We start from the raw sequence: 14,843 nt of genomic DNA, 5'->3' as shown, positions 1-14,843 counted from the left end.
GTTGTGCTTGTTTGTCTACCTGACTGCACAACAAATGTGGGTTAGAATACTAGTAATGTATATATATATGTATATATATACTGTGTGGTCAGTTTTGGGCAGCATGTTCGAAGCAAGTTATTTTATTATTTTGCTTTTTTTCTGGGGTAAAGCTTTTTGTTGAACCAAATCTGTCGTGTGGAGAATTTTTGATTAATGCGCGTTGTCTTGGTTTGTGGCGGATGTGGCCATTGGCAAAGTATGGCCGGTAGTGTTTCTGCTGACGTACTTTCATGTCGTAGCATTGGTATTGATTGGCTCTGACATGAGCGCAAACACACACCACAGACGGCTTTGCAGTTTTTGCTAGCCGATGAAGAAGCTTGTATAGATGGACCGCCCACGACGACGCTTGGGCGATTCAGGCTGGAGAGGAAGTGGTGACTGCCAGTGACGTGTTTTGAAATTGCTCCGTTGCCGCAAATCCGCCGGGGCGGTGGCTTTCAACGGCTGCTTTAATGTTAATTAGACATCAACATTAGTGAAATAAGCACAAAAAATTGTTATTTTTTACTTTTAATTATTCATTTCTTAATATATGCATTATTCGGTAACTCTTGTCAATTTGATTCATTCTTTCTTGTCGAAAAACACAAAAATATGGGATTTTGTACTTCACTAAAGACAGGATTTTCAGGTAAAATTTTTCGATTATTCCAGTTTGACGAGTAATTAATAGCAAAGGCATTAAGCATGTTGGTTATTCGAAGCATATTGACGTTTCAACGTTGTTTTCTTTGACCAGTTTTGATAAAGTGAATTGGCAAAAGGATCTTCAAAGGATACAGTAATGAAAATTGAAAGCACACATTCAATGCTGTCACTGAAATTTAAAAAAAAATGTAAATTTCATTGATTACAAATTGTTTCAAATGTTAAATTAATCAAAAACTTTTGATACAATTAGAAATACTGTTATAATATTTTAATATTTTTTTTCGATTTCAGTGTTAGTGTTATAATAAAAGCGGTAGATTTGCTTCTTTGAATTGAGAAGATTTCGATTATTTTCTTCTTCTTCTTCTTCTTCTTCTTTTTGAATAAATCTATGATCCATGCTGTGCGTTTCAGGTATGGGCTATCAGCCATGGTTGAGAGATGATCCTGAATCGACGTTGATTTACTTTAATCGAAGTGAACCGTCGACTTACAAAAAGTATGTAGATCAGCTTCGACAGTTCTATGCAAGTAAGAAGTGACGAAATATATTTTCGATTTATTGCTTTTTAAATTAATAATTATTATTAAGAATATAAAAATTTGAACGATACTCGGCAATGTATTGGTAGTAATAGTAGCAATCGTGAAAACACGCACATTGCTTGTGCATTTGATTTGATTGAACACTTTGAAAGTCAAGGCTGCGGTGAGAAGGATGATTTTGGTTTTAAAAATGCTACACCTTGCATTGTACTGACTTTGAATAAAGTAATTTCAATTTTGAAAATTTGTTATTTTCATTCTGTTTTTAATTTGTTTTTTATTTTTCAGCTTATTGGCTGGGAACCGGTCGCGTATCCGAAGGATTCTGCACCGGATGCGATCAAAGATCATTATAATTACAGTACGCCCGACGTGGCAATTGCGTGTGAAGGCGAGGTAGGATTTTTTTTTCTGTTTTAATTTTTATTGATATTGTTCTGCAATATGTTTTTTTATCAAGTTTCCTGTCGATCAAGAACATATTGGGCCATTGCAGTATATTCCTCCAACTGGCATTCCGCATAAGTTTTTTCCTTATCGTGTGATGCCCAATTATCATCAACCCTTCGTAAGTTTTTAATTTTTGCTGTATATATTTTCTTTTTTGAAAAAATGAAGCAAATAAATTTATACGTCTTTGTTTTGGCTTTATTCCAGGCCTTGGTAAAATTTGTTGGTCCACCAAAAGGCATATTAATTGAAGTGGAATGCAAAGCCTACGCATATAACATAATGCACGATCGAAGCTACAGGCTGGGCATGGTCCACTTTGAACTGCTTATTGATAGCTAACCGCTTCTACTGCCCCCCCCCTCTCCAAAAAATTGCAAAAGCATAATTTAGTTTATCTTTTCTTTATTTTTCATTTAGTCATTTTATTTGATTGTCGCACGGCCATGCTTTGTTCTTTTTTTTCTTATTCGTCGCGTGCTTCTCTTTTGGTTCTTTGGCTACATATATATATATATATATATATATATATATATATATATATATATATATATGTGCTGTTTTCTCGATCTTAGGGACAAATTGTGTATGTTTGTTGAAGCCAAAACTAATACATTGAACGTTCAATCAACGTCAATTGATAACAAACTTGGAGTGTATTTTTCAGTCTGAAAAATTACACATTTTCTCCCTGTTAGATTATATGTATATTTTTGTTTTGATTAGATGACTGTCAGGTATACTGTATAGTGTAAAAAGGCAGTGTATATAAAAAATTTGTATCAAAACATATTTGAGGTGTTTGATTCAGTTGGTGGTGGTGATTTTGGAGAAGATAGCGATGGCATGGCGACGTTGATTTTTTGTTTATTTTATACTCAGAATTGATTTTTTCATGAATTGAATTCTGTAATGCAGTTTTTGAGTTGATCTTCTTAGCATATTGATTTCTTTTCCATAAACTACATTTGAAGTGCGTAAATGTGTCTCGAGAGTTTTTGTTCGTTCGATTTTAGTTTTCTTCCTCAAAGTAGTGACCGATTTTGACGATGCGCGCGTTTTTTAGCACTGTCCATTGTGCGTTGTTCGTGTTTTTCAGTTATTTATTTATTTGTTTTTTTAGTCGCACCATTTGTGCATTTTTATCAAAAATAAACTGTACAACTGTAAATTTACAGAACTTGATTTTTGTTTTTTTACAGTAATGTCGAATGTTGACTTTCAAAACTATTTTCCCAGTTTTTCGTGTCCACTTCCATCGTTTCCGAATGCTGCACTGAAGCAGTGCAGTGGCGGTGATCAGTGGGCTGGCAAGATTTCACTTGTCTGGCGGTACCAAGGCAGTCAGTACCGCCGTTCATTGGCCTGGGCGAATCGCAGCTTCGTCTGCGACTTTGCGAGCCGGCCGTACAGCGCGACGAACAACTCGACCATTCAGACCAAGTTGACCACTGACCATCGAGTGGTTCTTAAATTTAAAGCCAATGCATCCACAAAAGGGAACATTTGAATGGAATATAAAAGCAGAAACGAACCGTTGGCGCACGATGCCCGCTTGCATACTGCTGTTTCCCAAGCTTCACCGATACATGCTCCAGTGAGAGAAATGGAATTTGGTGAACTGGTGTGGACATTGGCGGTGTCCTTCACTTTGCAACTTCGTTGTCTAGTCTGCGTCGACTGGTCGCAAGTGCCTGCACATTTCGACCATTCTGACCATGATGTCCAAGAAGCGGATTTAGCTGATTCTTAAAAACAAGAACAAACGAAGAATATTGTTTTTTTTTTCATTTTTATTATAAAATAGCATGATTTTGTTTAACCTGAGCAAGACGAGTTTGCGCGGGTTTGTTGTTGAAAATCTTCGCCGACACACTTTCCACCTGAACAGTACCTGAAAATCATTTTTAATTCAACCGTTTGAATGAACTATAAGAAACCATTTCTGGTTGGCACCTTGTTCGTGCTCGCTTGCGTTCGCATCCAATACTTTGATAATAATCAGTCCAAGTTGACCAATCTGTCCATGTACCTTCAGTTTGATCTGGAATAAGAATGAAAAAAGAAAATGTAAAAATCACAGACATGTGGCTATCAACATTTACAATACCATTCGAACACTGTGGCAAATCTGGGCATTGTTGCACGTCAGTTGCAGATCCTTGACAATAAAAGCCTTGATTGCTTGGTACAGGATTTGCGCAAGCACGAAAACGCGTCTGAACAGCATCTGAACCAGAAGAACAGGATTGAGAACAATGGCTCCAAGACGACCATTCAGTCCAGCTTCCATCTGTTGGTTCTGAAAATTTTGAAATGAATTTTCAAATCTGCGTTGAAAAAAACAAATGGTCTTCTACGAAAGTGTTCTGTAAAATTTGTGTAAGTTGTCTGTTCAGTTTCTTTTTTGACAATTTTGCTTTTCAAACGTTTCAATAAAATTACATTCAAGCTTTAAAGTAAACTTCAAAGCGTTGAAAAGCTACCTTAAAACGTTATAACAGTTTTTTTTTGAATTTTACATTTTTGTTTTGAAATTATTTTTGAAATTGAACAAAACTGCTTCAGTTTAACTTACTACATTTTTCAGGTACACAAGTGAGTTTTTCATAAGTTGGACCTAAACAAAATCCCATCGTCTTGGGATCGCTCACAATGCAGTGTCGTAGGCGAATTTTTAAGTTTTTATAGCAGCTGCATTCACTCCATTCTGACCAGCTGGACCATTGCGCGTTGTTGGACATTGCTTTTGATATGACTGAATCACGACGTTGCATAAATATTGCTGCTTCGTATGTATGATCAAAGAACAAAAATGTCGTAGTATTACCTTCTTGCTGTGATTGATTTTGATCACACGATTGTTCATTGCAAATGGTCTCTTCGACGGCGAATCCTTTGCACTGTTGCAGTGTTGTGCTGCACTGACGTCTACGCACTTGTCGACCACCGTCGCAAGCTTTCGAGCACTCACTCCAAGGTGACCATTCAGACCAACTAGGTTGGTCGAGACTGGTCAGCTCAGTGGTTAAAGTTACAGTTACTGAACAGTTGAATGTATTGCATGGTTCCTGTTGGGTCATCTCCTTTCCGGAGCAAGATTCACACGATCGCGTTCTGAAAGTCTAATTATAGCGCAGCAGAAGAAAAAGTTATCGATGATGAACGAACCGATGACGGTATCCAGTGCCGCAAGATCTGGAACATGGACTCCACGGTTGCCATTCCATTTCAGCATCCAACTGTTGGCAAGGCTTGAGTTCGCATGTAATTTTTTGTACACCGTGGTGACATTCTGATTGATCACTAGTAAATTTACGAAAGCTGCTTAAACGACAACTTCATTGATTGTCAACAGAAATTTACTTGCAATTTCTTCGGCGAATTTTCACACCCAGTCCACACGTTGCCGAACAGGGTGTCCACTCGGTCCAAGAAGCAGGATCTTCGTTTTGTGTATTCTCTTCGCATGGTTCTGTTGAACATGATCGACTTTCTATATTACTTCCTGGACATCTGATATTGTGAAATAATATGTCCATGAGATTAGACAAGCCAGTTAATGATACAAATTGATCTGCATTACCTGTTTGATAATGCAGTACCATCGAGAAGAACGAGGGCCGTTTCTTGCTCTTAAAAATGGAAAACAAAGTCTATTTGGATGCAGCACTACTAATTCAAAGCGAATTTAAATTACGTAGGCATGTACGTAGACGTGTCTGTATTCCTGATCCACATGAAACTGTACAAGCGCTCCACGGACCCCAAGAAAGCCATGTGGGACAGTCTTCTTTACCTAAGCAGGGTTCAGTTTGCGTTTCTTTCGAATCAACGCAACTGGCGTGGTGATCTGGTGAACATGCGCGACTTCTAGTTCTGGTTCCTGCGGAATTTGCACACTGTTCAGTGCATTTGGACCATTCACTCCAACTGCCTTGTAAAACGGGACAGTCCTGAATTGGTAAATTTTAATTCGAAAATTAAGGAAATATATAATTTAACTTGATCATTGCAAGTTTTCAGTTCTTGTGAGTGACCATCACATTCAGCGGATAAGTCATATTTGCAGTGACGATTTCGGGACTGCTTGCCAACGCCACAACTTCTCGAACAAGTTGACCAGGCTGACCATTCAGACCAGCTGGAGCAGTTGGTTCCGGTGCATTTTTCAAAATCGACCGAAGGTCCATCGCACGGTTGATCAGTACGACAAGTTCGAGAACGGAGACGAGCCCCATTACCACAAGAAGCACTGCATTTGCTCCATTCACTCCAACTTGTCCAAGATGAGCAATCGACACCATTGCAGATTTGTTCTTCAATCGACGTACCGTTCAGGCATTTGCCATTCTGAAAGGTAAGTCATTCATTATTTTTGTGTACAATATTTCCTCGAGTCCATTGATTCTTCCGTATAACTGTTTACTTCACACTGCCGCTTTCTTATTTGTGTACCTATTCCACAACTGGCAGAGCAATTGCTCCATGATGACCATGCTGACCATGCACCGTCTATAGGGATAACTGTAGCTGAAAAAAGTATTCATAACAATGGGGAAAATATTATGATTATCATCAATCAGTTATCAATACTGGACTTTTCTTCATTAGAATAATTTGGGCAGTCATTTTGATTTGCCACTACTGCTTCACCATTGCACATCAGTTTCTAAATTTGAGAAAAGGAAAAAAAAAACCAAAACTGCTTTTCATGTGAAGAAGAACAATTTCCAGTGAAAAAGAGCATTCATTTACTAAGCATTTTCCATCCATGCAGTATTTGTTCACGCCACATGGGGTTCCGTCTGGATATTTGCCTTTGCTTCGAATGAGTAAAGTTGAACGAAGATGGCACCACACTTTGCAGGGACTGGATGGATCTGTACATGATGAAAGATTGTTAAGAATGATATATATACACTTTTTTGAAAATTGGCAATAAGTTTTTTCATCTTTACGTTGAAAGCCTTTGCCGCTGAGATCTGGATCTGGCTTTTCAGGATCATTTCGAATTGCTGCACATATTCGATCACTGAAGTCAGCTTTGGAAAATTGATCACAATCTGCCGTGCCTCGGCAAAGCAAGCCTCTTATTGATGATCCCAAACAGTCCCGTCCTCCATTGTTTGGCCTACAATGCAATTTTGGAATATCAGTTGTATTTTTTTCAAAAACGAGCTAAAATGAAGCAGAAAGTACGCATGATCCGCTTACGCCGGAGCTTTGCAGTGGCGAACCTCACTTCGGAGGCGAATTGCATTCGCGATTACGCAATCCGAGCAACGAGAGTGTTGGGCTCTTGACCATTCGGTCCACTGACCGTCGACAGGCTCAGGAGCTTCGTCTTTGAACCACGGCACACATTTTCCATTACGGCACCACTGAATATGTTTTTTTTTGTTCAAATGAAGTACAATTGTTATTTTACGCATCTCACATTTTTGTTTCCACACCATGTTCCTTCGAGTGCGGGATGAGCTGAAGAGATTGTGGCGCCACCGTTGCTACACCACAACACGTGGCATATGTCCTATGGTTGAATATGAAATTTTACATCGAATATTTTGTTCAATATGAATTTGAAATACTTCACGGCTTTTTCCATCCGGAATTTCATTTAAATAACCGTCTCCCCAGAAAAATTCACACTGCTGATCTGCCGTATAACGTTGTCCAGGTAGCTGAGGGATTGTCGAACCCAGCACCAGTGCAGGTGACACTTCTTCGGTATTGGATAGGCAATTTGGAATTGTACTTTCTGGTTTCCTGCGACAGAAAAAAATAATGAATCAATGTCTTTTTTCATCCAGTTACTTAAGCAATGAAATTTGAATACGTACGTGATGTCAACCAAGAATGATTGGTACTCTCGTACTGAACAAGGTGACCAATTTGTTCGACCGGCGCCATTGACCGGCGACATCAAGCAGCAGCTTTGCGAGCACTGGTTCTGCACCCCATCGTGTAGCATGCCCATGCTAGATTTGGTACAAATGGATGAATGGATGAATCGGCGCAGCTTGAGTACTATGAAAATGAATATCCCTCACTTGTGACCCATTTCGTGGGCGAGAACAAATGATCTGCCGAGATGATTTCCTTCGATCAACGAGCAGCTGAACTGTGTATCACACATTCGAGCCACCGGCGCCACACCGGCTACACTGGTCGACGTATGATAAATATCATAGCTGAAATGGAATATCAAGTTTGAAACAGCGGTGCACGTTGGATGTTGGAAAATATTATTATATTCACGGTAAATTTTACCCAGTGAGCAGAGTGGCGTGATCCCAGTGGGCACCGGCTTTTCGCAAGCGTCCTTGCAGTTGGCAAAATTGATCGAGAAAAAATTGAGCTTCACCATATTTGTGCAATTGGGCATTGAGATTTTCCTGGAAAATGGAGAAAAGATTCGAATTTAAATGAAAACAATTTTTGCGACTCACTGGTTCTGTTTTCCACATTTCAAGATGAACCACGACGATGTTCAACTTTGGACGAATTGTTGGTTGTCGATATAGCAAATTTACCTTCAACAATAAGAATTCTGAAAAGTTTTCAACATTTTCAGAAATTAATTCGCATCATTTTACATTGTTGATTAGGGAAAGTGCATAGTCTTGTAGTTCGGATTCGGCATGATGTTTGTGCAGTTTTTCAAAACGACGCCACAGTCGGTCGTCGAGGAATAAAGCTAATTCCAGTTTCAACGTATCCGGCAATGTACGACCAGCAAAATCATTTTGCACCAGCAACGGCATCTGTTCCAATGGTGGTGGAGCTGAGAAGACAGACAGTGATTTTGCTTTTCATTTAAATGTTCGTGCTGAGCGGCTTCATATGCAGTATTTAAAATATTTTCTACTTACTGACTTCGCAGAATTGTTCAGGTTGAACCACGTTGAATGAAACATCTTCGATATGTTGAAGCAGTTCGTTCTGTTGAAAGCCATTCAATGAAGCGGATCGTTTGTAAATGACATGGCTACTATGATTCTCGTGACTTGGCATTTTACTTCCATGATCAAGTAGAGGTTGAATTACGAGAAAATGGTCGTCCAAAATCAGAATACCTCTCTGAAAAAATGAAATAGAAAATTGCTTTTGTGCAATCAATAAATAAATATGTATATTTTTCATGTTGAACAATTAATTCATAATCAGTGTTTTGATAGAAATTTCGATCGTTAACCATTTCATCACTCATCTGCATCGAAACTAGTTGCCTACAAACTTGTTGGCTTTGTTGTACACTGGTTACAGAGGTGAGTTATACCAAGCGAGCAGTGTATGTTTCAGATTATTTATTGTTGGTTAATTAGCTGAAAATGTTTGTTTGAAATTTTGAGCTTCCATTTAGCTCGATGACAAAGAAAGCAAAATGATCACCATAAAAATTATTTCAACTCTGCTGTAGTTGAAAAAATAATTTATAATATACACTGCATTTATTAATTTTTTTTTCAGTTCAGTTCATTCAACCAGAAGAGGTTATATCTGAAACTGTGATATATTTCCTGTGCAGTGAAATGATGCTTGATTGATTTGTCGGTTTTGAATATCACAATTTTGTCAACAGTATGAAAGTATCAATGAAATTTGTTTTTAGCAGCAAGTGAAACAAAGAAACAATGGAAAAAAGCGGAATGAATACTTACGATGGAGTTGCAGATAGACAAGGCTACTGATTTGTTGCCATGTGAAATTGCATGACCATGAAAATGACAATGCCTTGGTAGAAGGGATGATCGCTTGGGTCCATTTTGAATGAAAAAATTTGCTCCCTTGCTTACCAATGGGTCAACAGGTGTGAGGACGAGCATGAAATGTTGCTTAAACGCTTCAAAGCTGACAAGTAGTTTTTCATTGTAGGTATTCTTGCTGCGATCAATTTTCAAATTTTGAATATTTTCATAAGCTGACACTGAAAAAAGTAAATTGAAGAATGTATTTATTAATTGTAATGTTTTTCATTTGATGCATACGGCGTTCGGGATCATCATGCAAATGAAGCGGATTGGGATTGTAACGACGACTTGTGATGAGCAGAGCGATTTTGAGCAAAAAGCCAAATATCAAAATTCCAATAAGCATCGTAAACAGTCCATGATTACGACGGGACGTCATGTTTTTGGGCAAGATTTGCCAAATCGACGGTCGTCAACGTTGCAATGATGGCTCATAACGTCGTTCATCACTGGTGACAACGGTTATCGTTTCAGGTCGCTGGTTTCAGTTGCGCAACACAGCTTCAGGCAAAACGGGGCCCTTCTGATCCACTGACCTGCTTTTTCAACGTAGCAAGTGGGCGTGGCATGAGTTCGAGGGTTGGTTGGCATGGACAATGCGATGTCTCATTGCGGCATTTGATCACGCTTTACAGTTGCTTTCAACTTGAGCTTGCTTTTCAATAGTCGACTTGATAAACGGTGATTTCTGATACTTTTTCATTATTCATCGTTCAATCAGTTTCCTATTTCAGCAGATTTTTAATGCATGCTATTGAAAGCTTTCAAAAAAAAGTAAACAATAATCCATTTTAATAACATCTCTTTATTAGGCTTATGTACTAAATAAAGTCATCTCTCTCTCTCTCTCTCTCAGATTTATATAATTGATTTTTTTTCGTATTTGATTTTTCTGTGTTCTCTGTTCATAGAACTCAATGTAATTTTTTTTATTGTGATGTGGATGAAATTTTAAAAAACCATTTTATTCATTATCACGTACGTTTTTGTCTTGTGGTTTTGAAAAGTGATTTCTTAAATTTTTTAAGATTGATTCTTGTAATTTTTTTTTCACCACACTGAACAAAATTCGCACGTATTTTATCAATTTTTTACTGGAAAATAATTTTTCACACCACTTGATTGCAAATGAAACAATTTTTTGTGAAACTTCTTTTGCTTTTGGGCATTTTATTTTATTGCTGTTTTTAAGAGTACATGGAAATAATATAACTATTTTTAGCCAGCTAACTGGATGATATTCATCAAATCGACGACAATTTAAAACATTTATCGGTGTCGTCACTGTACAAGCAATTATGTCAATAGTTCTAATTGGGCAAATAATTTCATTTTTTAGTAGGTTTCTTCATTGAAAATGAAGGTCGTTTTTTTGCCCTGGGTCTTTCCTTCAGAAATGAATGACTTTCTTTCTGTGTATGGTATTGTATTTTCATTGGAAAAATGTCACTCAGGTGTCGCTTAGTCATGTTTGAAAGTTTTGATTTCAATTTAAAATTTAAAATTCACTTTATTTAGGTAAATAAATCCTAAGATAATTTGCGCGTCCAAAAAGTGTCTTGGGTTACTTTGCAGTTACCAGTCAGTCGATTGAAATCATAACACGAAAAGTAATGACAGATGAATAGTTGAATGTATCATATATTAATGGTTTTCAGTTTCAAAGATATTTGATTAATGTAATTTTTTTTACAAAATTCATCTTTCCGTCATTTAAAATTTGTCATAAAAGTAATACCTAGTTCATGTTCATCATTTACATGTAACGATTTATTGACAATAAGTATATTTACTAAAATATTACATAATGAATTAATGAAGTAAAAAATATTATCGTAAATTTATATTTTTGCAAATTAAATTCATAAAATTTTTATAAAAGTTGAAAACAACGCAGAAGAGGAAGCAGCATTCAAAAAAATACTTATTAGTTTATATGAGCAGATATAAATAGTCTATATGAGCAGAAACACAAATAGCGAAGCATTAAAATCGAATTTAATCAGTATTTGCTTTCTTTACAATATTTAGTAAATTAACAATTGTACTTGCTTTACGTCATGCTATAGAGTCATACTGTAGCAGTGTTGTCCGGTTGATGCGTTGTGATGAGGTACGTTTTTTGTTTTTTTTTTAAATAATCAAACTGTAATCATACTTTTGCATATTTAAGTAACTTACGACTTCAAAAGAGGCTTGCCTCTATCGTTCTAAAATGTGGAAAGAATAAAGTTTGGTTGGATCCTAATGAGACGAATGAAATTTCCAATGCAAATTCGAGTAAAATTGGTTTATTTTTTTATATTGTGTTTAAATATGAAGTTTTTACATAATATAACTATATATTTATGTATGTATGTTTTATATTACTTTTCATATTTTTTATAGTACGTGCATTTGTTGAATTTGCACTGCTTTTCTTCTGTTGCATGCCCCAAAGGTGTGATTAAAAAAAGCACACGAGTACTTTGCGCGCAGTTTATTTATATTTACATGATTGCATGTAGTGAATCTTAGTATGGTTTGGCAAAAGTTATTAGTTTTTATTTACTTCGTAATTTTATACTCCATTGTCGCAATACTATTTATGCTTTGACCATGTATTTATTTCAGGACAAAATATTAGAAAGCTGGTTAAAGATGGTCTTATTATTAAGAAGCCAGTTGCTGTACATTCTCGTGCCCGTACGCGTAAGCGTCTTGAAGCACGACGAAAAGTAATTGTTGTTAATTTATAAATTAAAAGAATGTACAATTTTGCTTTGCTTTTTTTCTGCTTGCACACTTAGGGACGACACATGGGCATCGGTAAGCGCAGGGGTACAGCGAATGCAAGAATGCCGTCAAAGGTTCTTTGGATTCGTCGTATTCGAGTTTTGCGCCGACTGTTGCGAAAATATCGTGAAGCGAAAAAGATTGACAAGCATCTGTAAATTTGATGCAATTTATTTTCACTTGTTCAGCTTACTTTTTGTTCTTATTTCTTCACAGTTACCGAGATTTGTACCTGAAAGCTAAAGGTAACACGTTCAAGAACAAACGTGTATTGATGGAATACATTTTCAAGAAAAAAGCTGAAAAGCTCAGAGCAAAGGCTCTTTCGTATGCAAAAATAATTTTTTTTAAATTCATTCACTATAACATTTCATTATATATTTCAAATACTGAATGTGTTTGTTGTAGTGATCAAGCAGAAGCTCGTCGTCTGAAAAATAAAGAAGCACGTAAGCGTCGAGAAGAACGTTTGAAAATGAAAAGGGCAGAAATGCACGGTAGACCGAGACCTGCAGAAACCGAGAGAAAGGAATAAACTGTGTTTACGGCCCAGATATTGTATTTCAAATGCGGTGTTGCTTGATTCTAATAAAATGGCTTGTGATGGTTTGAAACATTTTATCTTTTGTTTTTATCAATAATGAAACAATTACGATGCGTTGAAAGTGTGAACACAACATATTTAATTTTTTATTTGTTTAGCATACTTATCATTAATTTTATATAAAGAAAGAAGCGTGTAATGTTTGTTCAAGTTTCAGAAAATACATTTTCAATGATTTCATCCGTTTTACGAGCAACATTACGCATGTTCTCCTCTGAGAGCAGTTCTCCATCTGTGTCTAGTTCGCAATTGAAGTACAATTTACCAGACGGTATATCGTCTTCAAGACAGCAGTGTAAAACTGTCTGAGAAGCTTGTTTTGCTGTGATGGAATAGTACCATATGAACGGAAAGGATAAAAGGATCAGAAATCCATTGATGCGTCTGCCTAATTCGGTATTTCGGATAAAGCCCGGTCGAACTGAAAATACTTTGATCGGCACCTTTGAACTTTCGAATTGCTTGTCCAACGCCATCGCGTACAAAATATTCGCAAGTTTGCTTGTCGCATATTGCTTGTGCATGTTGTACTCTTCTGGAGAAGGAGTTTCCATATTGATCGGCAGTTGCGCGCTCTTGTATTTGCCCGATGATATGAAAATCACTTTGGCCGACTTGGACTGCTTCAACATATCTGAGAATAATTTTGTCAAGTAACACGGACCGATGTGATTAACACCCAAATGATATTCCACTCCATAACTAGTCACGTCATATGGCCAAAACATTACGCCGGCGTTGTTAATTAAAATATCTAAATGTGTAAATTGGCGGCAAAAGTTATAGAAAAACTTTTTTAAAGAATCTTTAGAAGCTAAATCTAAAGGAAGCCAAGTAATTTTCGGTGTTGAACAACTAGAATTCGATACTATGTAGTCGACTGCCCTGCGACCTCGAATTTCAGTTGGTGATGCTATGACTGTTGTTGCACCGCGATTCACCATCTCTATGGCCAACTGACGTCCTAAACGAAAAGCTTTCATTTATTTGAAATGAATGTTCAATTCAAATGAATCAGCAATTAGAACTAATTTTAAAATGTCTATATTGATTGAATGTGTATTCTATGAGAGATTTTATCTACCAGCCTTTATATAACAAATACAAACAGCCTTTAATATAACATTTATTTAATATATAAATAAGCCATGCAAATATACAAATTTAACAGTGTATGCACAGTTCAGAGCATCGTTTTCAGTAGCACAAAATAATAAACACTTTTAACTAGGTAATAATAGTATGCTGTTATAATAGTAAATTTATGTAAATTTTAAATGTGCAGAAAAACACTGACCAAGTCCAGAGCTGCCACCGGTTATCAGAACCACTTTTCCGTGAAGTGATTTTTTACTTTTACATCTTTTTAAATGAGAATCTCTTATACGTTTAAAGTATAATAAAATCAAAGTCGACGCAGATAATACTGCCAAAGTACGTAAACTAAAGAAATTCATCGTTCATTGAACAGAATATTGAGTTCACTTTGCTACTTCTTACAGTACTCAAAACCAAAAAAAATCAAGTTTGTATTTGAAAAGTAAATTTCATACTGTAGTGGAAATCAGTTATTTCATTTGTGCTGTCGATTCTGGTGCTATGTTATTACGTTCTTAAATACAGTAGTTTTAAAGAATGATTCAGATGAATGGCTGAATTCTTATGTTTTTCGAAAATGGGTAAGTGAATGAATTATTACTATTTTGTGCTAGAAATATTTTTGTGTCAGACAATTCACTCTGTGTATCTTTCGTTGTTGAATTAACTTTATGATGATACATGCACATTTTTGTTTTAAATGGGCAGTTTTTTCTATGCTGATAAATAGTTTGTTCGTCTTCGTAGTTGAGTTCTTTTGTTTGCCGTTCGATGTTTCAATTTGACTGTTTAAATATATATATATATGAATAGTAGAATCAGAATAAAAGATATGCAAACATGTTCTTGAATGTTCCAAAATGTTCAGCTGCGTTTAACTTGCATTTCTTAAATCGCTGCGCCTTTTTTAACTGGATGTT

General features: G+C 36.4%; 4 protein-coding genes across 4 annotated transcripts; 2 read left to right on the top strand and 2 right to left on the bottom strand.

Annotated features, from left to right (window-relative positions):
• Window positions 1-1,112: 1,112 nt before the first annotated feature.
• Window positions 1,113-2,034, top strand: Tsp_04025 (sodium/potassium-transporting ATPase subunit beta-1). The gene is made up of 5 exons (XM_003374791.1): window positions 1,113-1,195; window positions 1,329-1,467; window positions 1,531-1,638; window positions 1,703-1,810; window positions 1,900-2,034. Exons 1-5 carry the CDS (start codon window positions 1,113-1,115, stop codon window positions 2,032-2,034), a joined length of 573 nt encoding a protein of 190 aa, XP_003374839.1.
• Window positions 2,035-3,599: 1,565 nt separating this feature from the next.
• On the bottom strand, window positions 3,600-9,825 carry Tsp_04024 (putative thrombospondin type 1 domain protein). The gene is made up of 18 exons (XM_003374790.1): window positions 9,684-9,825; window positions 9,357-9,622; window positions 8,568-8,775; window positions 8,145-8,245; window positions 7,966-8,090; window positions 7,746-7,886; window positions 7,536-7,673; window positions 7,284-7,461; window positions 6,910-7,076; window positions 6,393-6,826; window positions 6,122-6,225; window positions 5,698-6,045; window positions 5,393-5,648; window positions 5,279-5,327; window positions 5,059-5,208; window positions 4,864-5,019; window positions 4,271-4,809; window positions 3,600-3,994 (listed from the first exon to the last, which is right to left on the bottom strand). The coding sequence occupies exons 1-18, from the start codon at window positions 9,823-9,825 to the stop codon at window positions 3,600-3,602; spliced, it is 3,897 nt and encodes a 1,298-aa protein (XP_003374838.1).
• Window positions 9,826-10,889: 1,064 nt separating this feature from the next.
• Tsp_04023 (60S ribosomal protein L19) lies at window positions 10,890-12,756 on the top strand. The gene is made up of 7 exons (XM_003374789.1): window positions 10,890-10,915; window positions 11,478-11,559; window positions 11,835-11,923; window positions 12,073-12,163; window positions 12,236-12,375; window positions 12,438-12,548; window positions 12,630-12,756. Exons 1-7 carry the CDS (start codon window positions 10,890-10,892, stop codon window positions 12,754-12,756), a joined length of 666 nt encoding a protein of 221 aa, XP_003374837.1.
• A 215-nt stretch (window positions 12,757-12,971) lies between these two features.
• On the bottom strand, window positions 12,972-13,769 carry Tsp_04022 (retinol dehydrogenase 12). Its single transcript, XM_003374788.1, has one exon. The coding sequence runs from the start codon at window positions 13,767-13,769 to the stop codon at window positions 12,972-12,974; it is 798 nt and encodes a 265-aa protein (XP_003374836.1).
• Between the last annotated feature and the right edge of the window lie 1,074 nt (window positions 13,770-14,843).

The sequence above is a fragment of the Trichinella spiralis genome (genome assembly GCF_000181795.1).
Source record: "Trichinella spiralis strain ISS 195 chromosome Unknown Scfld5, whole genome shotgun sequence".
Classification (NCBI taxonomy): Eukaryota; Metazoa; Nematoda; class Enoplea; order Trichinellida; family Trichinellidae; genus Trichinella; species Trichinella spiralis.
This window is presented reverse-complemented; position numbering and strand designations above follow the sequence as displayed.

Bases quoted from the DNA above. Each gene is read 5' to 3' on its own strand.
- Tsp_04025 (XM_003374791.1), top strand. From the start codon at position 1,113: ATGGGCTATCAGCCATGGTTGAGAGATGATCCTGAATCGACGTTGATT. The intron at 1,196-1,328 runs GTATGTAGATCA...ATGTATTGGTAG, and splicing joins GAACCGTCGACTTACAAAAA to TAATAGTAGCAATCGTGAAA. The intron at 1,468-1,530 runs GTAATTTCAATT...TTTATTTTTCAG, and splicing joins TTGTACTGACTTTGAATAAA to CTTATTGGCTGGGAACCGGT.
- Tsp_04024 (XM_003374790.1), bottom strand. From the start codon at position 9,825: ATGACGTCCCGTCGTAATCATGGACTGTTTACGATGCTTATTGGAATT. The intron at 8,776-9,356 runs GTAAGTATTCAT...TCATTTTTTCAG, and splicing joins TGTCTATCTGCAACTCCATC to AGAGGTATTCTGATTTTGGA. The intron at 4,810-4,863 runs GTTCGTTCATCA...TTAGACTTTCAG, and splicing joins GGCACTGGATACCGTCATCG to AACGCGATCGTGTGAATCTT.
- Tsp_04023 (XM_003374789.1), top strand. From the start codon at position 10,890: ATGTCACTCAGGTGTCGCTTAGTCAT. The intron at 10,916-11,477 runs GTTTGAAAGTTT...TACAATATTTAG, and splicing joins CTCAGGTGTCGCTTAGTCAT to TAAATTAACAATTGTACTTG. The intron at 12,164-12,235 runs GTAATTGTTGTT...TTGCACACTTAG, and splicing joins GTCTTGAAGCACGACGAAAA to GGACGACACATGGGCATCGG.
- Tsp_04022 (XM_003374788.1), bottom strand. From the start codon at position 13,769: ATGGTGAATCGCGGTGCAACAACAGTCATAGCATCACCAACTGAAATT.